Raw genomic sequence first — 25,083 nt, 5'->3', positions numbered from 1 at the left:
ACCTAAGTATATTCCTTATCTTAAAGTCTTCAGCTACAGAGACAAAGATCGTAGTAGAAAACTTTCCAGAAACTCTGTTATGTTTTTCTATGGAAAATTTGAAGTTTAGGAATATTGATGAAATGGGTCCTAAGTGCTGTAGCGCGCGTGCGTGTTCCAAATCATATTAATTGGAACGATTCACAATCTGATAAAATATAGATCAATAATACTACGTCATGAAGTCATGTATAATGATGACCAGATTGGACAATGCATTGTCATTTTAATGAGACGGTAGATAGTCTTCAGATGAAAAACATTATGTGTATACTGGTTTTTGTTTGTACATTAAAAAAAAGAAGAATTAAAATTGAATGGAAAGAGTTATATGAATATTTATAAAATGCCAGCCAAAATTTTAAATAGAATCTGAACAACTAGCCCCTTGCCAAAAGTTTCTGTCCATAGGAAAGGTTTACAGAATTCACACCTTACTTCTCCAGGGCAGGGGTTACACTCACTTTCGCTCCGCATGATGCAGATTGTTTAAAAGTATTTGTTTTGATATTTCATTTTGTCGGGAGATCTCCCCCAGTTCACCTCTTTCAAAGTTGGTAGTAATTTTTGCTAAAGTTATGATTTATGTAAGTTGTGATTAACTTGTTGAAGGAGTGGTAGTGTTACTACATTTTTTTTTTTTATTTCAGTAATTTGATCTTGTCTGGTGATCTTTTAAAGTGATACAAGAATCTGTGTAAGTGGTGAAGAGATGTTTGATGGAAAGATTTGATAACTCCATGATTGGTTTCAAACCAAATTTATTCAGATATGCATAAATGTACCAGTACATTGTTTCAAAAGCAGTAGTTTCAATAAATAGACCAAACAGAGAATGGACAAATACACATTTGTATAAAAGCCTATTCTTTTAGGACACAATATATGTCAAAAATAATACAAGTCCCTGTGTATCAAATGTGAACTTACAATATGTAATTGCTATTGTGTTTTTTATCAATATCACAGGCCCATAAAAAGTTGAATGATAACTTTAAGTTCGAGACGGGAATATAAAAATTTCAACAAAGACAAGAAAATAAGAAAATTAACAATAACATCTTTGAAAATTGCTGACACTTAAAAAACTTGCATCCCCCTGCCCCTTCAAAAAAGAATGTAATTGCAACAAAAAATTTAAAACAACAGATAAAATTCAAACAATGTATTGTATATATACACTGTACCAGTGCAATTGATATATATGGTACTATGTTTGTTTGACAGGTAAGATTCCTTCAATACTTCTACACTGGCGTCAACAAGATAAATGTCTGATCGATGATTAAAAGTATGACTTTGGTACAAACTCTATGTTAAGATATATCCTGTAAATAATGGTATATATGTGTACTGTATATCATAGCATACAAGTGATGGTATAAAAATGTTTGTGAATATAATGTTTAGGATATGACAGTTTGTAAATATAGGTACATATTGTAATATATACACACAAATATGTAAAGCACATAGTCAAACTTCATTATCTCCATGTAAGTTAGGCTATGAAAAAAAAACATTCAAGATTTGAGATGTATAGAAATTTTGCTATTGGAACTGAATTGTTATTATGATATAAGAAGGGTGATAAGTTATAAGAGAGGAGACAACAAGGTTTGACTCTATTTACAATCCAGACATATCCTGATTGATATATACATCACATTACATATAGGTAGTAGGTATATCCGTCTGACTTAGTAAAACTATTGGATTCTGGAGGTTGATTCGAAAAGGAAGTGGCTACTGGACATATTTCAAAATTTTATTACCAGAGCATCTAGTTGACCTTTACTTTTAGCAATTTCAGGAGTCAAATCACTATTTCTGAGAAATCTGAAGGGTCAAAACATATGTCAAATAGACAAGTCCCTTCAAACCCAAGAGTCACCCATCATTTCGAGAGTCAAAAACATACTCTCAAGGGTCTACTGGAAGCCCTGATGACAGGATTTTTCTTTGAAGAATGTTGATTTTTACAAATTACAAATTATTAATAAATATAACAATTTTATAATAATAGTAATGATTGATAAACAATGACGTTTCACATCAAGTGAGCTCCAAAATGGTGACAATGAATGAAAATTGAGCATTTTAGGTAAGATTAGGTTGAAAATATGAACAGATGTGGGAGACATCTTAACCAAATACACACCAAAAAAATAATTAAAAGTATGTACACACCAAACAAATAATTAAAAGAAGTTTTTGTTTGTGTAAAGTGAACAATAATTCCATTATTTACACAGGGACATGTCATAGATTCCCCAAAGTCTGTATAAATACATGTACACATATTGTATATAAAACACATACAGTATACAGACCGAGATGGTTGGATGTCTGTCATGCCCCTTTGATTAACAGGAAAATTCTCCTGATTTATCAACTTATCCCCCCTGATCAGCATCTAAACTAACTTTTATACCATAAAATCAAATAGGTTAATGATCTCAAAGAACAATATCTAAGATTATATAAGATTATCAAACTATTGATTTTAGGAATTTTAAGCTGGTAAGCAAAAATGATCAGCTTTATCAGGAAAATGGCTAATCCTCAAGACTAGGACAGGAGGGCTCAACCTTAAAATTTTAAGTTACATTGCGTAGCAAGCTGGCATATGTATATCTTGTTGTCCTAAAGGCAAAAAAGTATTTGGTAGATAATTAATGCTGATACTTAAAATAAGTAGGTACAAGTCTTTAGAGTAAAACGTCTTTTTAAGAAAAAAAGCTTAAAATATATTTGAAGTATGAAAGAAACTATAAAATAGTGAATGATACATTTAGAAGCTCAAAATACAAGAAAAGTTTAACGGAATGATATCAAACACTCGTCTTTATAAGTCTAGCACACAAAATCGAAAACAAAACTTTGGTATGATGTCACTAAAAATATCTGACGACCATTGTAAGTATTTTATCACGAGAACAAATATCACCTGACAGACCATGGTCCCAACATCTTAGAACCTGAGACAAAGGGGAGGTACTTAATGCTCCGGAATGTTGGTGCTCAAAAAAACTCATTTTTAAAATGTTCACACTTTTCATCCTTCAGTCAAGTACTTAAAAACAAGATTTTATAAGCTCCCTGAAAATTATGTCATGAAAAAAATCCGAAACAAGCATACATGTACTGCAGTGATTCTTCAGACATATTTTGTGTTTTCTTTTAATTTTGCTTAACAATGAAACATTAATTATCCTATAAAAGTTTCTTAAAACCGTTTCCCTGCAAAGTAGTTTTCTGTATAATGATCAATCTTGATTACAGACTTCATACTCTGTATAAATCTCACATTAATGGTTTGAACCAAATCAAACAAGTTATCTGTCTCCAAGATCTTTGAGGCTGAAAATCACCAACAAAGCTCTTCAGAGCGCTGCAAATCAATATGACAGCAGATTATTAATGATTTATTCTGCAGATTCAGGGAATGCCGAGAATCAGGAACAGACCGTAATAGATCCACATGTTAATCATACTTCAAACTGTCAAATTTTCATCATACTTCAAACTGTCAAATGTTCATCATACTTCAAACCTTTGGAACACTTTTTTCTATTTCTTTTTTTCCCCCATTGATGCAGAGGAACCAGACATATAAGGATAAATAAGCATGTACACAATGTACATGTACAATGAAACCTGTCTTGTCTGACACCCTGTGGAATCCAGTCATTCAATCATTAACCTGTCTAATCTGACTCACTGTTCGGTGCATTCCTTTCTGTGGCTTAACTGTTGAAAGTTATGTATCTTTGTTGAATGTCTTTGGTTGGATGGTATGTACAAAAGAATTGTTTCATAAAGCAGATATTGAAGTAAAAAATTAAGGTCCAAAAGGTGTCAAACTTTTTGTCTGTCTTTCAACACTTGCGACACCATGCAGTTCAAACATTCAAACCACGCAAAGGAAATCCGATTCTCTCTACATTAATTGGACTATGATGGCATATCATCATGTGAACCTTCAAGGGGAGACAACTCCTGTACTACCGGTAAAATTCCACTTGGGTATTTAAATATTCTTCTGTCAGTGCTTCAATATCTTCGATTATAAAAGTCTGAAATAACAACAATAAAAGATTAACACAATAACTTTTAGTGATGCATTAATAATTTATCATGAAAATACTGACACTTTTTTTTTTACAAATAAAACATTTCTACATCAAAATTCTGTTGTCTACTTAAATTGAGTTAGGATTTTTGAGAATACAATTACAACTTGTGCCTCTTTACTTCTTGTAAATTTTAGTATTTTAGCAACTTGTGAGTTATACAATGTAGGCAAATGCAAAGAAAGAAATACGCCTCACAGATAAACGTGAAATTAACTAGGTCAATAACTCTAAGCTGTAAAATTAGGTCAATAACTCTAAACTGTAAAATTAGGTCAATATCTCTAAACTGTAAAATTAGGTCAATAACTAAGCTGTAAAATTAGGTCAATATCTCTAAACTGTAAAATTAGGTCAATAACTCTAAACTGTAAAATTGGGTCAATATCTCTAAACTGTAAAATTAGGTCAATAACTCTAAACTGTAAAATTGGGTCAATATCTCTAAACTGTAAAATTAGGTCAATAACTCTAAACTGTAAAATCAGGTCAATAGCTCTACATGGTAATAATTCAAATAATTCAAACTTGACTGTAATTAAAGCCATGAGATGACAATTTGATACTATGAAACATAAAAACTTGAGAGGCAGAGCTCAAAGTGGTCGAATTGGGGATGGGGTTAAATTGGTACTGTAAATTCTTTAGGAAAATTATACATTACTGTATCGGTGTATTTTGTCCATTGTTATGTAAATGTAGTTATGTATTCATGAGATGATGGTTAAATGTTACATGCATTACCACCCCCCTGGCATGAGAGACGGGTGCAGAAGAGTTTTCCCAAAACCTTTTACAAAATCGTTCTTTAATTTAACAATATTATTCTAGTATACAGCACAATCACTTTTTTTAATAATTTGGGCCTTCTTTAGATAGAGACAATAAAATATTCCCCAGTTTTAGATACCGGATAAGGCAGAGTTATTGGTTTTAACACCTTGAATAACACTCACATAAGTCATGTTTTCAAAAGCAAAAAAAAATCAACTATATATATATATTGGAATTCAGGTGATTGATAAAGCCCTTTGGGCCTGTTGTATAATGAAACTCACCTTAGTGATTCCGAGTTCCTGTTGTAACCTGGATTTTGTGCCAGCATACCGCATCTGTAGGGCTGTGCTGCATCCTGTCACAAAAGTGGTCATATGTTACAAAACTAACTTGTTAAACTGTTAAACTGACTCACGAGTGTCATAATCAATAGGCCTCGTTTTAAGTATTAATACTACGCTTCTGATAGGCTCATATTGACTAAAGGCGTTAAACACTTGATATACCAAAATAGCTGTTTTTCAGAGTAAAAAATTAAAACAGATAAGCAAATTCTTGGAAAATATTTCCAAAATACTGAAAACTTTCAAACATAAGGTTAGCTTGAATAAGTTTTTTTTGCAGGGAGATAATCAAATGGGTTCCAGCTCCAAGCTGTCTGTCTGGGTAGGATAACTTTATACAGCACAGATACAATTTGTTTTATTATGTGTCTGTATGAACCATGTCACGATTATGTCTGTTTTGAAATGTTGCATTATAAATTGATAGTGTGAATTTTAATGTGACCCTAACTCCTGACCCAGATATTTATTTCCAACATAGATTTCACTGGAAACATTTCCAGAAAACACTAATTGGGATTTTTTGCATAAAGATCATGTTTTTGAAGTTTATGTCTTTTCGTAATCTGTCCTTTATTCCTAATACAAAAGGGGATTGATAAAGTGCAGATATTTTAGCACTTTTCCTGCAAAAAACAGATCTGCAAATTTATGTTGGTGCTAATTACATTATTCGTGTACAACAGAAGCTATAGTGGATACACCAATTCATCGCTGTATTGATCTGTGACAAGATAAGTATTGTTACAGTATACGTACCGCCAGGTGAGTAGTAAACAAAGAAGATTGGATATGAGATACGTCCGTCACCATGTGAGTATTTATAGCTGATGACAATGTAGCGTGGTTGTTGAGCACAGATTTCCTCTTGAATCTCCTCAATAGTACAGTCCTGAAATAGATTCCAATACATTGTCAGGTCCAGCATTTGTCATGCTGTTTTTGTTTGTAAATTGGAAATTACAAAACTGGTACTTACAGACATTAGACTTGACAAGAAAACTTAGCAAATTGTATTTCCATACTGGATATACAAAATGAAGGTCAGAGTTGAAAATAGGGTAAGAAATTACAATAAAATGCACTCATTAACATACTTTTGTGGCAAGTTAAATACTTGCAATTTGGCAAATGACAGTTCCCGCCCAGATCAAGGTCAAATGTCTTATTATAGGTCTGTGTAACCTACTTTGACCTACAGTCCCCACATGATCTGGGACAAAGGTATTTATGTATGTCAGAGTGACATATATTTGATAAATGATACACTTCTACATGCCCAAGTTGAGAACTCCAGTAACAAGTAGTGTAGAAGAAAGATCCCAAACAAGCATTTTCTTTGATGCAGGTCAAAGGTCAAAATGTAGGTCAGAGTAACTTATAATTACTTTTGGAACTTTGATAACACATTTGCATGTGTAATTGAACATGAACATATCAGTATGTAAACTTTATTTATTTCACAACAATTGCAGAACAAGATATATCAACTTCTATTAATCACTCTTGTTGGCCCTGACGGAACAACATCACAGGTCTTGTTGAAGGAGGGAACTGGTGCACCTGGTGAAAACACAGGTGGTCAGGTAATTGACCCCAGACCTTTTCATGTTGGAACAAGGGAATCTGAACATTTGCTTCTTAAGTGAAAGGCAAGTGTGTTACCACTAGTACTGTGCCACTTAATCCCCTCTGTGTGAAGTTTCAGTGGCAAGTTGTATGTGTATGACTTAAAGCCCAGACAAGCTAAAGGGCATAACACAGAAAGATGGATGGATACTATGCAATCCTATGCCTCCCCCCCCCCCCCCCCCCCCCCTTCCCAGGGGACTAAAAAACACATATGATACACAAGTTATGTGATCTCTCCTCGACATTAAATTACTTCACTGAAATAACAGCTCTCCTAGCTGCAATGGTTCTTTATACCAAATTCATAGCCATAGTCCTATCACATAAATTGAGTAGGACAAAACTGATGTTTTTGTTTTATTAATAAAATCAATAATGGCCTCATGTAACCATACATGGATCAAATATGTCTGCCTCTTATTTTAACACCACAGATAAACTTGGTTAAGGTTCTAATATAAAGACATCAAATCCATTTCTACCTCCAATTCCTCCTCCAATTCCACCTCGTCGTTGTCCTTGTTTATCTTCACTAAAATTATAAATTAAGAAAAATATAAGAATTCTAAATTCAGTACAAATAAATACAGACAAGATACCAAGTAAGCTAGCCTGGTCTGTAGGTTTCATTAACACATATCATGGTTCTCTCTGATTATCCATACTAATTAACTCTTTAATTAATTTTTGCAGAATTGAAATCTGCATCATGTGTTTATATCATATCACTTACTTATGATAGCTGCTATTGTTTTTTCTTTTCTGAATCGAAATTTTTTCATCTTTCCTTTAAGTTCCTCAGGTATAGTAGAAAAGTTGTTGGAAGCAGTCTGCAAAACAAAACATTAAGGTTCAATACATAAATGGTAACTCTACCAATAACAATTGTATAGTGAAACCTGACTTTACCGATCACTGACTTTAACAACATTCTGTAGCATCTGACCATATCACCCAGAACTGGAGACATGCTCTTCTGTTATTGCCAACACTGACTTTACCAACACATCCGCCACACTGACTTTACCGACACACTGTCATATCCAACATACTGTCATATCCAACATACTGTCATATCCGCCACACTGACTTTACCGACACACTGTCATATCCGACACACTGACTTTACTGACACTGTCATATCCGACACACTGACGTAACAGACACACTGACATAACTGACACACTGGGTTTACCGACACACTGTCATATCTGACACACTGACGTAACAGACACACTGACATAGCCGACACACTGGGTTTACCGACACACTGTCATATCAGACACATTGACTTTACTGACACACTGTCATATCCAACACACCATCATATCTGACACACTGACTTTACCGACACACTGTCATATCTGACATACTGTCATATCCCACACACTGACTTTACTGACACACTGTCATATCTGACATACTGTCATATCCAACACACTGACTTTACCGACACATTGTCATATCCGACACATGGCAGGTTTCACTGTATTTAAAGTTTCAAATTTATCAATTAGTCTACTAGGTAAGGTGAAATTACTGCACAGTAGCTTAATTTAGCAGAGCTAATATTTCACAGTGGTCTAATTTGATTTTGGAACTTGTTTGTGGGTATTAAATTTCACACAACACAGCCTTCCCCAAATGCAAGTAAACAAGTAAACATATGCACCTTTTATGCATATACAGATTACAATATACTTTCAGAGGTTATAATCATAGTACAAATATTTACTGTATTTTCTGTGATAGCACATGTACAGCTGCCCCATGTGTTTGAAGTTCCAGAGAAAAGAGCTGTATATGAGATAAGAGCATTGAGAAGCTTTTACTTCGATGGAAAAATTGTTGCCTCCTCCTCCCCCTTTGTAAAGATACTGTACACTTTCATTCCAACTCTCACCTCCTAATTTTTATTCAGCGAGATAAACTTCTTTATAGGATTAAGCAATAACATACCCTGACCCAGAGACCGAATAAGAATAGACAGTGAAAACAACCCCTTCATGCTCTTAGAAGAACGGATAACCATGTGACCTAGCTTCTAACCGAGCCCCCTAGCAGTAATTGTACAAACTTAGCAGTCTCAGAGGCAAGACCACTTTCTTCTGTACAGTCAGGGCCAATATTCGAGGCTCCTCCTCTAAATTATCACCTACATACTTAGCCTGAATCACTTTGATATAAGCCTTGTGTCTTTTTAGAAAATCAATGGCAATGATAACAGCATTCCCAATATCTGCTACCACGAAAGCAGCCTTGGTGTTAATAGACCCTATCCTGTCATCTTTATCATCGAAAATTCTGGCTAGAAGTTTGGAATATTTCCCTACTCCTCTCAGCCATATCTGCCGTGAAGGTATTCCACTAAGGCCTAGGTGTTAAAGCACTCATTGCTTATAACACATACCTGGGCTGCAGTATCTATAATCGCATCAACAACAGTCATAATGGGAAGATAGAGTGTCTTGGCCAATATATTTTTTTTCATGGAGAGTTACCTCCTGCATTTAAAAATCCAATGGCTGTCAATCTGTGTTGCTTGCCAGCACAACTCAGGTTGAAAGGTAGCCTATTGCCTCAACCCTTTGGCATTTTAAATGGCCCGATCGGCTTCACTTATGATGGCGACCTTGACCTTTGAGGAGACACTGTCTGTTTACCTCACCCCTTTGACTGTTTACAATCCCTTGTGAAAGTGTCCCGGTCTCCCACAGTTGTAGACGGTGATACGGCTGTGGTCCGGTAATGTCTGCTCTGGTAAGTGACCAAGAATAGGTTACCCATTGGAATACCTGGGATGTCCTCTAAATTTCCAACTTGAGTCAGCAGCTTCTGTACCTTATCTTCCAACCTTTAGGTCTTAGCAATTAACTGACCCAGCACATTGTACCTAATGAATGCTTGAGTCAAGCTTTCCATCAGCGAATGACACCTGCTAGATCTTTAATTTCTGGGGTTTTTTTTTAATCTCTGGCTAGTCACTGCAGTTTTCACCATCATTAGAGCATCATCTATGAGCCTGGAGATTTGTCCACTGTCAAGGCAGCATATTTGTCAAGTAAACTCCTGAGGTCGAACACATCAATGTCCATCATCTGGACCAAGTCCTCGGGTGAATATCCACAATTGATATTAATATACATATGACTAAGGGGGACTAGGGGGGGAGGGGGGTAATTTTGGAGCTAGAGTAATAAACAACGAAAATTCCCAATGACCTCGAAAAATTTGTTATGTAGCGGATCTGCATGGGTCGATCATCAGCGACCAGGTAGCTCCATGGTAGAGTGTCCGTCTAGAATTCAGCAGGTCCCAGGTTCGAACCCGTCTGGCTGCTACATTTTCTCCTTCTCCTGTTACATAATTGGCAAGCTGCCTACCCTTGTTTAAAGTATTGGGAGTATGCTTAGCAAGGGGATATCTAAACTTGTGGTCTTCGGAGGCGAAGACTTGAAAAAAAGGAGGGAGGAATGTAGCGGAACTGGCCAGGGTCAATCATTGACGACCAGGTAGCTCAGTGTTAGAGTGTCCGTCTAGAGTTCAGAGGGTTCCAGGTTCAAACCCCGTTCTGGCTCCAGGCTGCTACATTTTCTCTTTCCACTGTTACAGTTAAATTTGCGGAAATTTGATCATGAGAAACCTCAGCGACCAAATTAAATACTTGCTGACACCAGCCCTAAGCTTCAGTCAAGTCCAGTTCGGCTACATTCTTCCCTCCTTCAACAAAATCTGTGACTCAGAAGACACAGATGAGACTCTGTAGCACCTTCAATGGCTATTAAGTAGGGTGCCTAATGTGACAGGAGAGGAAAACAATCATTAACCAGACACCTACTAAACTCGCACTAGATAGCTAGTCTTTTTTAACACTTCCACCATTTGATCAACCTTGCAACTGCCATTCAGATCCACAATTTGATCCCCTAACAATATCCTATCACTACTATATTAATGAAGTAAGAGAAACGATGCATTGTACACAATCCCGACAATGTATGTACACACACAACTTCTAAAGTAATTTACAATATTTTTACCTACACCAATTAGATCTACTTAATTTTCCATTTTAGACATTTATTTTCTATATTTCCAAAATATTTAGTTCTTTATAAATCGGTAGATTGTAGGTGTAAGGAGGAGTGACATTCAGAGATGAGGTCGTGATCGCAGCAGAATCTGCAAACTGTCAGTGCCCCTCCCCCCTAACAACCGGTTACAGTCCAATGCTGGACTTTCTGCCGTGCGAGTCGTGTGTATACCATAAACATATTTCGTTGTTGTGTAAAATATTATGTTGGGAAATCCACGACGAGGCCATGTCAAAAGACACCAATTGTGCAATGCTTTACACTCTAAATGAGCTTACCATGATTTTTAAAACCCGAAGTTGACAAGTGACCGGAAATAGGAAGTGAAATTAGTCGAGACTTCTTGATTTATACATATTACTAACTACAGAAATATACGGCACATATTTGGATAAAAAAAATGTTTTTATATATATATCACAGAACATCGTGTTTTATTATACCATTAATTAAACTCTATAAATATTTATTATTCGAAATAATCATACGATATGACTGATTAAAAAAATGATTTATTTCGTTTCGGATCAAAATAAGATGATGATAAACCCACGTGGAGATTGTTGTCGTTGGCTGTGGTGACATGTGATAAATATAATGTATGCATGTGCACGTGTATCTTGTGACGATTAAGGACAGGTGTCATCATTTACAACCAACAATTTCGTAAGCGTATAGGCTATATGATGTGATCAACACATAATATTTCTATATTGACAGAATTAGCAAATCATAAAGAAGAACACTACAAAATATAGTCCTGTATCAGCTGTATATAGTCACTGTATAATAGTTGGTACATTGCATATTGTCAATCCAAAGGCATAGAAATCAGTACAGATCACATGATGCGTAGGTACTTGTATGGTAGGAACACTACTCCAATAATATTAGAGGTTTACACGACAGGAAACTTTTGACAGGCTGTCATGTAACATATCCACCAATGTAATCAGGTGGAATAAGACCTCATATACGTATAGGAGTAGTAGGAACACCAGAGTTGAAATATCTGTATATATTAGATATCGCGGATCACATTTTCACTCTGGTGCTATACTAATTACCAGATACAAGACTACAAGTACCTATACTAGTACTCCTATACGTATATGAGGTCTTATTCCACCTGATTACATTGGTGGATATTGCGACCTCATATCCCCTCAGACAGCCTGTCAAAAGTTTCCTGTCGTGTAAACCTCTAATATTATTAGAGTACTATACTAGGTGATGACAGCGAGGTTTTTTTTATAATACATGTCTTACTCTCACATCAAATGCAGCCACTACAACACCCAAAAGTGACCATTGATTCTAATTTCTAAGGTGCTATATAGTGTGTCTCCATCATTCTATTATTGCCTCCATCGATCCGTACGTGTGTCATTGTCTGTCCATCATTCTGTTATTCCCTTCATTGATCTGTCCATCACCATCTGTCTGTCATTGTGTTATTTTATCCAAAGATCTGCATGTCTGTCACCTGATCCGTCCAGCATTCTGTTCCCTATATTGATCTGTGTTTTATCATCTGACAGATGATCGTTCTGTTGATATTCCCTGTCAACACGCATCTATCCATCATTCTATTCCCTCCATCGATCAGGCTCTCATCATTTATCCATCATCCTATTCCCTCCATCGATCATTCTATTGTCATCTATCCATCATTCTATTCCCTCCATCGATCAGTCTATCGTCACCTGTTCAATGTTCATCATTCTGTTATTCCCACATGTACAATCAATCGGTCCATCACCATCTGTTTATCACTCTGATTGTGATGGTTCATGGATTTGGGCATTTCAGCTGCATAGTCAAATAGCTAGTTTTTGAATGCATGTTGAGTGTGGTGTCTGTGTACCGAAGTTGAGCAACGTCGAGCGTGGTCAACTCTTGGATGGGTGACCGCTCTGTTGTACCCCTGGTACATGTTACATGATTTTCCTTTCATAGATCTGTGCGTCACCATCTAACCATCATTCTATTCTCTCCATCCATTCGTCGGTAACCACCTGTTCATCATTCTGTTATTCCCACAATCAATCAGTCTGTCACCATCTGTCTGACATTCCCTCTATTGATCCATCCATCACCATCTGTCCGTTACTTTGTTTCTCCCATCATCGATCTGTCCGTCACCATCTGTCCATCATTCTGCATCTCCCTTTGTCGAACGACGCTACCATGTATTCGTCATTCTGCTATTTCCTCCATCGATCTGTCAGTCACCATCTCCCTGTCATTCTGTTATTTCCTCCATTTATCCGTCTCTCACCATCTGTCCATCATTCTATTATTCTCTCCATCAATCCGCCGATCACCATCTCCTCGTCATTCTGTTATTTCCTCCATTGATCCATCAATATATATCTGTCACCACCTGTCCATCATATACTATCTAGATTATATTTATATATTTTTTATATATTTTTATACTTGGTTACAATGTACCTCAAATATCTAGTTGTTCCATTACCTGCCACTGACTTTAAGATGACAAGGTTTGATTGTATTGATTTATCACTGTAAATAAGATTCTTTTGTTGCTTCATTGAAAAGTATAAGTAATAATATAGATAATAATGGAAATGAAGGTTCATGGTGTTATCATTAAGTTTCTTTCTGTTACAGTGGGTCACGATGACTGACAGTAATTTTCAGCTTCTGAGGAGCCCTCAAATAGACAAAGAGAAATTAGTGGACAATGTTGTCAGTAAAATTTTACCTATCATCTCTGAAGATAAGTTGACAAGTCCTGAAATCTTGCCCATTTTAGGAGTTCTGGAAAACATTGTCAGTAACTTTTCAGTGAATGATGCTGCGATATCAAAAGTTTGTAAAGATGTAACTGATAGTATTTGCATCCCTTTGCTGTCCAAACTTCATCCATCATTTGATAGCCGGTCCCACAATGTTGTCTTGCTGTCCAGAGTGGGGTCTCTACAGGCCCTTTGTGTACAGAAAGGTTCAGCAGGACTATTTGTGTCTCTCCTAAATCTCTACTCGGCTTCATTGAATGACCACATTCTTGACAGGACTGCATCCACAAATAAAAAGTCGGAATCTCAAGCAGAATATATTGATGTTATATGTGCTCTTGAAGTTGTGAAAAATTTGATAAGAACATGTATTGACGAAGATTTTCAGCAAAGATTAATCAAATCCGATGTAATTTTAGATAAACATCTTGAGGAAGTGTTTAAACATTTATTGAATATTTTAAGACTTTTTGACAAGCAGACAATTCTACACATGACAAGCCAATGCCTTTTGCTGCTGTTGAAGTTAGATAACGGCAAGCCGACCAATAGATTGGCATCCAGCTGGCAGACTATCTTATCTATATGGGAAGAGGACAATTCGAGCTGCAAACCTAGCATGTTACTTTGTTCTCTAGCGAATTACTTCCTGCCGGCAGAAGGTAATTACACGGTAGCTGAGGTGGACATTCGGACATCTGAATCCTACTGGAGTATTATCCAGAACGGAATCCGTAGTGAGGATACATTAGTCAGGAAACAAAGTATTTACCTGTTGAAAAGAACAATTGATCTGTGTCAGCAAGGAGAGGTGGATGTGAGATTACAGGATGCGGGGGAACACACAGCGAAGTTCTGCTGGACCAAACAGGCTGGTCTTAGTAAAATATGGGAGGATGTCATCATGCTTATGGAAACCTTTGAGGAAAAACAGGTACAAATTTAAGACAAAAATAAAATTTGTCCACACCTTTACTTAAACAAAGGAACTGTGAATTTGTATATAATTACATATTACACCATGTCCACAACTGTACTCAAACAATTACAAATGTAAATTTGTATATATAATTAAATATATTGTAAATAAACTAGGTTCACACCTCAACTTAAACAATGAAACTATGAATTTGTACATGTATATAGTTAGATGTATAGTAAATAAACTAGATCTGCACCTGTACTGAAACAATGAGACTACCAATTTGTATATAATTAGATATATTGCAAATTCTGTTTGAATTTATTTTGACAACTGATTTGTTCTGTTGTAGGTACATGTCATTAATCCTTTACTTCCTAGAATGCAGAATCTGATAAAAGCCTCATCACTGGACCAAGGTAAACTAAAAAAAGTCTTATAATATTCCTATAGTACATCACCAAACAAGTTGAAAGGAATTGAGGAAAGTTAATGTTGTTTAGGGAATTTGCATTTAGTTTCCTTCAATGGGGATTTCATATACAGTGCATTCTTCTTAATTGGGTTGCCTATTCGTGGGGGCTTTTTACCCAATTAACCGACTTATGCAATAAGCCGAAATGCACGTCGCCATCTTTGATTTGGTCCGTAATGGTTAACGTTGTATCTCTGCATTTTATTGGCTCTCCTGCTCGAAGGGCAATTGAGTTCATACCCTGGTGCACACTGTCCGTTATCTATCTGTCCGTCCAACATCAGCTCTTTCCTTTAGACAACTTCTCAATAACCAGAGGCACAGGGTCATTTGAAGGGTTATAAAGTTGATTCAAATTAATTACCTTGTCCAAATTTCAAGGTCAAAGGGGTCAACTTTGTAAATTTCATCAAATTGTTTCATCATGATGACAAAATATTTGACATGTAGCAGTTGCTAAAAAGAATGGAATCCACTTTCAATAACCTAAATCAGCTTTGAAAATCACAAGAGAATTAAACTTTCAGAAAAAGACCATTGGGCCTTTTGTTTACCTAAACTTGTACTGATTGAATACAAAAAAGTTAGATTATCTATAAACATATACAAATGCTATTTGACCTTTTAGAAATCCCTCTACACACCTCGTGGATAACAGCCTTAATCAGACGAGCCCTAAAGCACGAGAGTGTCACCATTATGAGATGGGCGACAGAAACAGTGTTGTTTTTAGACCTGGGGTTGTGTCCCCTCCTTCACCAAGGAGAAGAAAAGGTATTGGCTTCTAAACTTTTAATCATTAACTTGGATAAAAGAAAGAATTGTCAGTTTGATAAATATTTTGTCTTTGTGAGTGCATGTATCTAGAATTCTTGTCTTTGAGATGGTCTTTTATTTGTAATCGTCATTTGTCACCGTCTCTTTGATGGATAGGTTACTTCAGCATAGCTGCAGAGGAGACAATGCGCTGACATTTCATATTTTTGACTCATGAAAATTTTTTGTCTTTCTCATTTCTATTTGTCCTTTTACTCACTGAATTAGGATAATTTCTTCGCAGGGAATAAATACTGTTTATATGTTTTTTTTCCATTGTAGTATATTAGTGGTGAATTTCTTCTCACGATTCAAGACAGTAAAAATTTCAGCAAGTAAGTCGATTATATATTCAATGTTATAAATGTTTAGTTTCTCCCTGAAGAGACAGTTTGAAATGTAAATCGGTAAATGTTTTTTCCCCAATTTATAAAATTGAAAAAATGTACAAGATTTACAACAATTTTGGATTTCGATAAAATAAGTTTGTTATCACTATTTCTGATAGTGTTGGTCCCTAGCTGTACAAGAATTCTGAGATTGATTGTAAAAAGCAACATCTCTGACAGGAAGCAAGCTTGGGTTTCAAAGTTTGAATTTTTTCCACTATGCCTGACAAAAAGGATTTTTCAGATATGTCTTTGGCCATAGTTTTGTATGTTAAACTATCCATTTTGTATGTTTTGTCAAACATGTATTCAGTAAAACAGTTAATAAAAAGGAAGAACAGAAAGTTAAGAAAAGCTAAAACTTACCATATATGTAAAACCAATTATTATATGTGAGCTAATTCACAGAAATACCTTATGAGAATTTTGTTATTTCTACAGACCCCAAAATACCCTCCAAGGTACAGTGTCTAATGCTGGTGTGGGATTGTCAGACTTCTTTGCTAATTGTTGGAGAGAGCTGAAAACCACAGAGAAGAGAGGTAGTAGCAAACTTCTTCTTTACTCAGTGTATTATGGATGTTTAAATTGCATATTTAAAACCTTAATAATCTCTTGTTAATTATTACTTTGAATGATATTGAATGAGCCAAGTCTCAATATAAAAAGCCTCTAACAAGTTATTTATAGTCAAAAGGTAGGTGTTCATCACCAGGCAGATAATGAATTTTACAACTAGCACCCATTTTGCAAAAAATAAAATAAAAATCATTCAAATTTTCTGAAGGATTAAGTAATTTTTTTCTGAAGGATTAAGTAATTTTGTTTATTCCTGATTTTATTCATTTCAAACTGAGGAAAAGGAGGTTATTAGAAGTATTTCCATATCTATATATGTCAACAAAACTTTTAATAACTAACAGAATTTAAGGACTTTATTTGATACATGATTGTTGGTTTCAGTGTCATTTTTCCGAGACGTGATGCAAACCATGAGCAGCAACTCCTGGGGCCCTCTTCCCTTCTTGTTCCTGTGTAAGGGACTGTCCCGGGTCCCACCTTCACCTCTACTGGACAGGGAGATCATCCTCAATCTAAGGTACTTATCATCACACCTAAAAAAAAACCCAGAGAATACTGACATACTTGTCATCTCACCTAAAAAAAAACAACAGAGAATACCGACATAATAACAATACCATAATTGTAACTCAAAATCGATAACATGAAAAGGGTATATAATATATGAAAAAATATATACATTGTATATATAGATTTGCATGAAGGGCTACCAAGTTTGTTTAAATGAATGACCTTGACACACATTCAAGGTCACAGGGGTCAAATATGCTAAAATATTTAAATGACTTCTTACCAATAACCATGAGGCCCAGGGACTTGATATTAGGCCTGTAGCTACTTGGGTGACGGGCTATCAAGTTTATTCAAATGTATGACCTTGACCTTCATTCAAGGTTACAGGGGTCAAATATGCTTAAATCTTTAAACGACTTCTTCTCAATAATCAGGAAGCCCAGCAACTTGATATAAGGCCTGTAGTGAAAAGTTTGTGAGTAGAGTCAATCTGAAATCAAAGACTTTGAGATCAATTTTAATGAAATTAAGATCTTCGAATGGTGACTGAACTATCGGTTAACTATATAGGATGGTTAACTATATAGGAATCATGACTCTTTATAGCTCATAATTTACAAATCGGTCATTTCTAGGTCAGGGTTTGCGAAATGATGTATTCGTAAATTTGTCTGTAGAGGTAATTTTGCGAAATAGAGTATTCTCAAAATCAGAGTGATTTACAGTAATGTGATAGGACGAATGAATTAATTGAAAATATCCTGCCCATGTTGGGGCTCGAAATAGTGATGTCTCCCTCCCTAAGTGAATGCTATTAAACAAGAGGGGAAGTCTCCTTAGCTAAAGCCAGTGAGACTACCTTTACTCTTGGCTTTAACATTAAGGTAATTTGTGTTTATTATCATTACTTTTGTTACAGGAAATCCCTGAGTGCTACCATTTCCTCCATCAACAGCTATATCCGAGGAGCTGCACAGTGTTACTTTGCTGAGGCTTTGGTCAACCTAGTTGACTTAGTAAGTTGAAAATATATTTACATATATAAATTCATGTTTGATTTGATTATTCGATGTTCGATTCATTGTCTGCTTGACAAGATAGGGTTCCCTTGGTATATCATTCAATCAAATAATGTATAACCTTCCCCGAGTGTCAGCTCCTATGCAAGGTATTTATGTCAAAATTAGAGATAAATCCCCATTAGCTTTTCAAGGTAAATGTGTCACATAATAATAGTATAAGGATAATTGTCTTTGAATAGTAACTATTATTGATATGTTCTTGATCACATTTTGTGGTATTAAAACATTGCATTTAATTTTAAGTTTTCTGGTTCAAAGTTTTAAGAGTGGATCGTTCTGGTACATTACACTGGTATATTCCAAGTTCCAACATGGACCATTCTTATAAAATCTAATACAGTATGATTATTATCAGATTTGCTTGTTTTATAGGAAAGTGTGCTGCCTAAGGAATGGGCAACAGTGTTAGCTGTGTTTAACATGACGGAGAGTCTACAAAGGGGAACAACTCTTTGGAAAAATGTTGTCAATCAAATAGAGAGATTTTCTGATTCGAATGTAAAGAACTGGTCATGTCCTGATATCCAGAACTATCTACAGAAAGAGGCTACAGCCTTTGTCCAAGTATCTGAAGGTACTGGATGGGTTTTATAAAAAAAATGTCTTCGTTTCTGTATTCCAATAATGCCTGCAAATAGCTCTCTTATTCATTTTTGTAGAATCTTAAACTCCAAAATAGAAAGATGAAAGTGATCACAAAGAAGCCCTCTCAAATCTTTACTGAATTTTTTAACACGCGGGAAAGGGACTTATTTGAGGATAAAAGCGGCAAGTAATTAGTTGAATGGAATCATGGGGGAAAGATTGATATTTTTCATGTTTTTTTTTTTATTTCTTTTCACACTGACCAATCCTGGAAAGATGAAACAGTTGTATGATGTAGTATGTAAATGAAAGGAGACATATTGTATGTTAGTACCAGTTCTTCTTAATTTATTGTCTGGGGCATAACTTCATAACTGTAAACTTGCAGTATACTTGTATCACCTAAAGCCAATGTACAGCTGTTTGGTTAGTGACTTTGATCTCAAGGTTAAAAGTCAAATAAGTGCAACTTTTTCAATAAAGTTTGTCCAGGCAATAACCTTTAACCCATTAGAAAATATAATGAAAGTGAAAGGTCAAAGGTCAAATAAGTGTGAATTTCTTCCAGGCATCATTTCTTGACTGTTGAAGATATGTTTTCTGTATGTTTTCAATTTGGTCATAATATTTCTCATATAGCAATTACTTTTTAATCGTTATAAGACATCTTAATGAAAAGTGTGGTATACCTTTATTTCTCGCTCACTAAATGCAGCCCTTTGTCATTTGATCATTGAAACCTTGGCCTTAGGGACACAGGTTAATTTAGTGCAAAAGAATTCAGTGCCGAGTGAGAGAGTTTTTGTTCAGAAAAGCAATCTCTAGTTAAATTTTGGCTCTGCTGTTTCTAAAGATAAATTTGTAATAGATGGTGCTAATATCTTGTGTTTCATTTGTACAATACATGATTAGAATTCAGTTTATAAATGGTAGCTATAAAAGTGAAGCACTTTAATTTTGATACCTTCTTTTCCTTAATAATCATCCTTGTATTAATACGTTTCTCACCAGGTTCCAAATTCACTTGGAGCGAGATGGAGGCTGTACAGATTGTTCGCTTTGCATTTTTGGCTGTGGATGCGAAAGTGTTGCCATTGGTAGCCAATATTAACAAATCACAGCCATCTTTATCTGGAATTCTGGGAGATTTGACAGAGATTGTGAACACAGTGAACAGTCGACCATACATGCCGGCCCACAAGGCTGAGAGGGCAGTGGAACTATTACTGTGTTTTATGTCAGAACTCGGTACACTCACAGGTAAAGAGAGTCAAACATCTATAGACAACCAGAAGGTGGTCTTCATATACAAATTTTTACTTTCCAGGAATTCTTGAATTGGGGGAGACTTAGGTGTGTGTGTGATAGTCTGGCAATGTTTAAGTGAACAGTTTAGATGGTCTTAAGAGGGACAGTTTTTTTAAGCAAAACATTTTTTTCTGAAATCAAAAATACACTGTTTCATTGTGTAAAAGACTCTTTAGTTGATAGTTACGCAATGTCCATGGTAGTAAGTTTCTAGCCCACCATCATCATGTGGTGGCCTATCATCAGGTGGTGGCCTATCATCAGATGGTGGCCTATCATCAGGTGGTGGTCTATCATCAGATGGTGGCCTATCATCAGATGGTGGCCTATCATCAGATGGTGGTCTATCATCAGATGGTGGCCTATGGTGGCCTATCATCAGATGGTGGCCTATCATCAGATGGTGACCTATCATCAGATGGTGGCCTATCATCAGATAGTGGTCTATCATCAGATGGTGGCCTATCATCAGATGGTGGCCTATCATCAGATGGTGGCCTATGGTGGCCTATCATCAGATGGTGGCCTATCATCAGATGGTGGTCTATCATCAGATGGTGACCTATCATCAGATGGTGGCCATGGATGGTGGCCTATCATCAGGTGGTGGCCTATCATCAGATGGTGGCCTATCATCAGATGGTGGCCTATCATCAGATGGTGGCCTATCATCAGATGGTGGTCTATCATCAGATGGTGGCCTATCATCAGATGGTGGCCTATGGTGGCCTATCATCAGATGGTGGCTTATCATCAGATTGTGGTCTATCATCAGATGGTGGCCTATCATCAGATGGTGGCCTATCATCAGATGGTGGCCTATGGTGACCTATCATCAGATGGTGGTCTATCATCAGGTGGTGGTCTATGGTGGTCTATCATCAGATGGTGGCCTATGGTGACCTATCATCAGATGGTGGCCTGTCATCAGATGGTGGCCTATCATCAGGTGGTGGCCATGGATGGTGGCCTATCATCAGGTGGTGGCCATGGATGATGGCCTATCATCAGGTGGTGGCCATGGATGATGGCCTATCATCAGGTGGTGGCCATGGATGGTGGCCTATCATCAGACCATGGCATATTCCAATTCCACTGCGTCCTTGGTCTGTCTCTTGTTTAATATTGGGAAAACCATCACCAAATATAGCAATGATGAAAATGAAATAAAACTCCTCAACTCCTATAGACAATGTTATTAGTTTGAGGATTACAAAGTGCTACGAGTAATGAGTCATCATCTTTTAGGTATCGGTCATCAATGGAAAACCAACAAGATATTGTGCTACACTTAGTAACACTGATAGTTGTGATTTATAATGCTTTTATATATATGTACAGTCTACCCTCGATATATCGCCACATTTCGTCCGTGTCAATTATGGCGGTATAACGAGGGTGGCATTAGTATCGAATCATGAAAATTACAACAGTAAAAGATAATGTTGTACCAACGTTTTAATAAATACACAATGAGTTAACATATAAGACACCATGGTATTGACCGTACGTTTCGTAGCTTACAAAAACACATTTACATATGTAATTTCTGAAAATTCTGCTCATGCCATCCATTACAATCTGTCGAATTTTATTGGAAATTACGCGGCACTGGATCAAGTCCGAAGAACACGCTTTCGTCTCGGAGTTTCCATCTCGACTGACGAAGCCAAATCGTTCATACCATAAATAAGAACACTTATTGAGCAGAAATCAGTCATGCTTTATTACAAATCAAACCATACCTGTGTGTAGATGTCACATATATAAACATCGATACATAAATCTACCTGAGTGATAGAAACTCATTCAAGCGTATAACTAAGTTACCTGTGAAAAAGGAAATACCCTAATTCTATAAATAGAACACTAAAGAGTTCCTCGATCGCAGAAAAAACAGACCACGATGGCGATATCGTTGAGGGTAATATATAGGGATTCGGGACGTTTGTATTGTTATGAACGTGGCGGATGGCGGTATGTGAGGGTGGCGAATTTAACGAGGGAATTATATAGAAGGGAAATCCGTTCTAGGGGTGTAGGTGGCGGTATGCAAGGGTGGCGGTAGATTCGGGTGGCGATAGGTCGAGGGTACACTGTATTTGTAGCTTTTTATAAACTGATCTAATTACAAGAAATGACTGATGTGTCAAAAAGCTGTAAATGTTTTATCAGTAAGTATCATATAAGATATCAGAATAGATTAAATATCATAGAAAATACTGAGGGGGTCAAGTCGAAGCAATAGGCCAAATTTGATAAATTTTGCCATTACAGCAACCACAGATGAATTGTTTGGCATTGTGCAAGAGGCGCTGGCAAGTTGTCATACAGAGCTGGTGTTATTCGTACAGCAGAGGATGACCGGAGGTTGGAGAGAGGTGGGGATGATTGTCAGGCATTACAATAGGATTAACACCTGTCCAATCACAATAGGATTAACACCTGTCCATTGATTTTCTCAATACTACCTGTATTGTAGCTATGTGCTACATTTTTGTGAATATATATTCTGACAATCATTAATATGTTGCTAATGTGATGAAATATATATTTTTTTTTGGCTTCTTAAATCTCACGAGTAAATGTCATCCACTGTTCAATGTAATGGTGAAGGCAATGAATGTTCAGTCAGAGATTTAAACCCAGACCCACTGAATTACTCCATGTTTCCCCTTACTTATACTGAAACAATCATTTCAGACTAAAGACCTTCCTAGTATAGAACTTGGTGAAAGAGCTGTTACTGAGGTGATACAGCGTTTCCATGACAACAGTTCGGTTACCTGTTTCCACCGCCTTGTTACAAGTTGTATACACACCCTGTCTGAGGTGTCTGCCTTACCCCAGGTGAGTTCTCTTTTCTTGAAATAGTACATCTAAGAATTGTTTCAAAGTACAGTCCGCATGCATTCAAACACAATTCACAGGGAATTTTTAACCAATTGATGCTAGTTTAGGTCATGTTACATATGGGTGATAATCTTGTGTAATAACACACCACAAAATGATATAGTCACATATTACATGTACGTCACAACACATACACGTATTAAATACAGGATTGTACACTGTCCTTGCATAATTTGAATGGGAAAATTCAAATATTATCATTCTTCTAGGTTCCAAGAAAGTTCTAATAAAACTTTATATTGCGATAGATTCCACATACGTGTATTTGTTTCTCCAGGCGACTATGGAAGGACAGATCCAACTGGTAGGGGCTGGGGCAGTCCTTGGTGCCGTGGCCAGCGTGTACACTGTGCCGTGTCAGGGCCTGTCACCACAGCAACAGGCAGTGGTCGAGGAAATCTACCAATATTCGCAGAAGGCAGACATCACACTCTCACTCGCACGTCCCTCGGCAGTGGAGAGGTGAGGAAAGAATTTGCTTTGTAGAGAGCAACAGTGCTGTAGAATGAAAAATATATTGGATTAGTTATATTTATTAATCAAAATGCAGAAGAATCATAAACTAGTTAAAAGGGAAATCAATCCTCCGCCATCGTCTTCTGTAATGCACATGCTATACATATAGAGGAGCTCACAAGTGTAAGATTCTATTTATGAAAATCTCGTATTTATGACAATATATAAAGTAAAACTTTAAAATATCTCGCATTGTCTAAAAACTCTATATTATACAGGTATATTCCTTCTCGCATTGTCTAAAAACTCTCTATAATACAGATTCCTTTTGCATGGTCTAAAAGCTTTATATATTACAGGCAGATTTCTACTCGCACAGTCTGTTTTTTCTCTACAGACTATTGTGCGAAGTTATTCTGATGACATATATTAGTATGATGTCACAACAGTTTGTATACATATGTCTTATGATATTGATGACATAGCTGTATGACTTGATAGAATGGGTCAAATATATGATAAATGTATAATTTGCATGTTAAGGAAATGAAATATTTTGTTAAAATCTCCCTCAGCCGTGAAGAGTGGGGTCGGTTCTCGTCCATGTTCTTATCATCCCAGTGGAAGATGCAGCTGCTGAATCTCAACCTCGGACGGCCACTAAACCGCCCAGCCACAGCCCTGCTAGACCTGTGTCTGGAGTGTTTGTCCCTTACCAAGGCAGATACTGTCCTAGTGGTCTTACAGTGTGTCAAGTTACTCCTGCCTCTGGTGAGTCAATTAAGTTACTCAACGACGCGTGTCTGATGAGTACCACTGGTAAGTCAATGTGAAGTTACTATCAGCTCTTAAAGGTCAATGTCATGCTTCATGTACACCTGGCACTGAGTCAATGATAAATTAATTTTTCCTCTTCTGAGCCATAGATGTCCACTTGTTTTAGTGAGCAATTGCCAAGTTACTTCTACCACTAGCGAGTCAATGTCATGTTACTCGTACCACTGGTGAGTCAATGTCATGTTACTCCTATCACTGGTGAGTCAATGTCGTATTACTGCTACCACTGGTGAGTCAATGTCATGTTACTCCTACCACTGGTGAGTCAATGTCATGGTACTCCTATCGCTGGTGAGTCAATTTCATGTTACTCATATCACTGGTGAGTCAATGCCATGTTACTGCTACCACTGGCGAGTCAATTCCATGTTACTCCTATCACTGGTGAGTCAATGTCATGTTACTCCTATCACTGGTG

General features: G+C 36.5%; 2 protein-coding genes across 2 annotated transcripts in view; one reads left to right on the top strand and one right to left on the bottom strand.

The window, feature by feature from the left end:
- Positions 1 to 783: 783 nt before the first annotated feature.
- LOC117323079 (glia maturation factor beta-like) lies at positions 784 to 11,368 on the bottom strand. Its single transcript, XM_033878084.1, has 6 exons — positions 11,301 to 11,368; positions 7,662 to 7,758; positions 7,411 to 7,460; positions 6,056 to 6,188; positions 5,234 to 5,307; positions 784 to 4,118 (listed from the first exon to the last, which is right to left on the bottom strand). Exons 1-6 carry the CDS (start codon positions 11,301 to 11,303, stop codon positions 4,047 to 4,049), a joined length of 429 nt encoding a protein of 142 aa, XP_033733975.1. The 5' UTR covers positions 11,304 to 11,368; the 3' UTR covers positions 784 to 4,046.
- A 209-nt stretch (positions 11,369 to 11,577) lies between these two features.
- LOC117323078 (probable methyltransferase TARBP1) overlaps positions 11,578 to 25,083 on the top strand; it is a 34,158-nt gene continuing 20,652 nt past the window's right edge. Inside the window, exons 1-14 of the mRNA XM_033878083.1 lie at positions 11,578 to 11,688; positions 13,660 to 14,721; positions 15,062 to 15,128; positions 15,813 to 15,958; positions 16,283 to 16,335; positions 16,831 to 16,931; positions 17,353 to 17,488; positions 18,404 to 18,500; positions 18,939 to 19,140; positions 20,163 to 20,411; positions 22,737 to 22,840; positions 23,163 to 23,309; positions 23,650 to 23,834; positions 24,404 to 24,599. Coding sequence (XP_033733974.1) covers positions 13,669 to 14,721; positions 15,062 to 15,128; positions 15,813 to 15,958; positions 16,283 to 16,335; positions 16,831 to 16,931; positions 17,353 to 17,488; positions 18,404 to 18,500; positions 18,939 to 19,140; positions 20,163 to 20,411; positions 22,737 to 22,840; positions 23,163 to 23,309; positions 23,650 to 23,834; positions 24,404 to 24,599 — 2,736 coding nt within the window. The 5' untranslated portion in view covers positions 11,578 to 11,688; positions 13,660 to 13,668. The remainder of the gene's footprint in view (positions 11,689 to 13,659; positions 14,722 to 15,061; positions 15,129 to 15,812; positions 15,959 to 16,282; positions 16,336 to 16,830; positions 16,932 to 17,352; positions 17,489 to 18,403; positions 18,501 to 18,938; positions 19,141 to 20,162; positions 20,412 to 22,736; positions 22,841 to 23,162; positions 23,310 to 23,649; positions 23,835 to 24,403; positions 24,600 to 25,083) is intronic.

The sequence above is a fragment of the Pecten maximus genome, chromosome 3, assembly GCF_902652985.1.
Source record: "Pecten maximus chromosome 3, xPecMax1.1, whole genome shotgun sequence".
NCBI classification, from domain to species: domain Eukaryota; kingdom Metazoa; phylum Mollusca; class Bivalvia; order Pectinida; family Pectinidae; genus Pecten; species Pecten maximus.
This window is presented reverse-complemented; position numbering and strand designations above follow the sequence as displayed.

Coding starts and splice junctions, on each gene's coding strand:
- LOC117323079 (XM_033878084.1), bottom strand. Junction 6,189..7,410: donor AATTGGAGGAGGAATTGGAG/GTAGAAATGGAT, acceptor AATCTATTTCAG/GACTGTACTATTGAGGAGAT. Junction 4,119..5,233: donor AGGAACTCGGAATCACTAAG/GTGAGTTTCATT, acceptor TTGTTATTTCAG/ACTTTTATAATCGAAGATAT.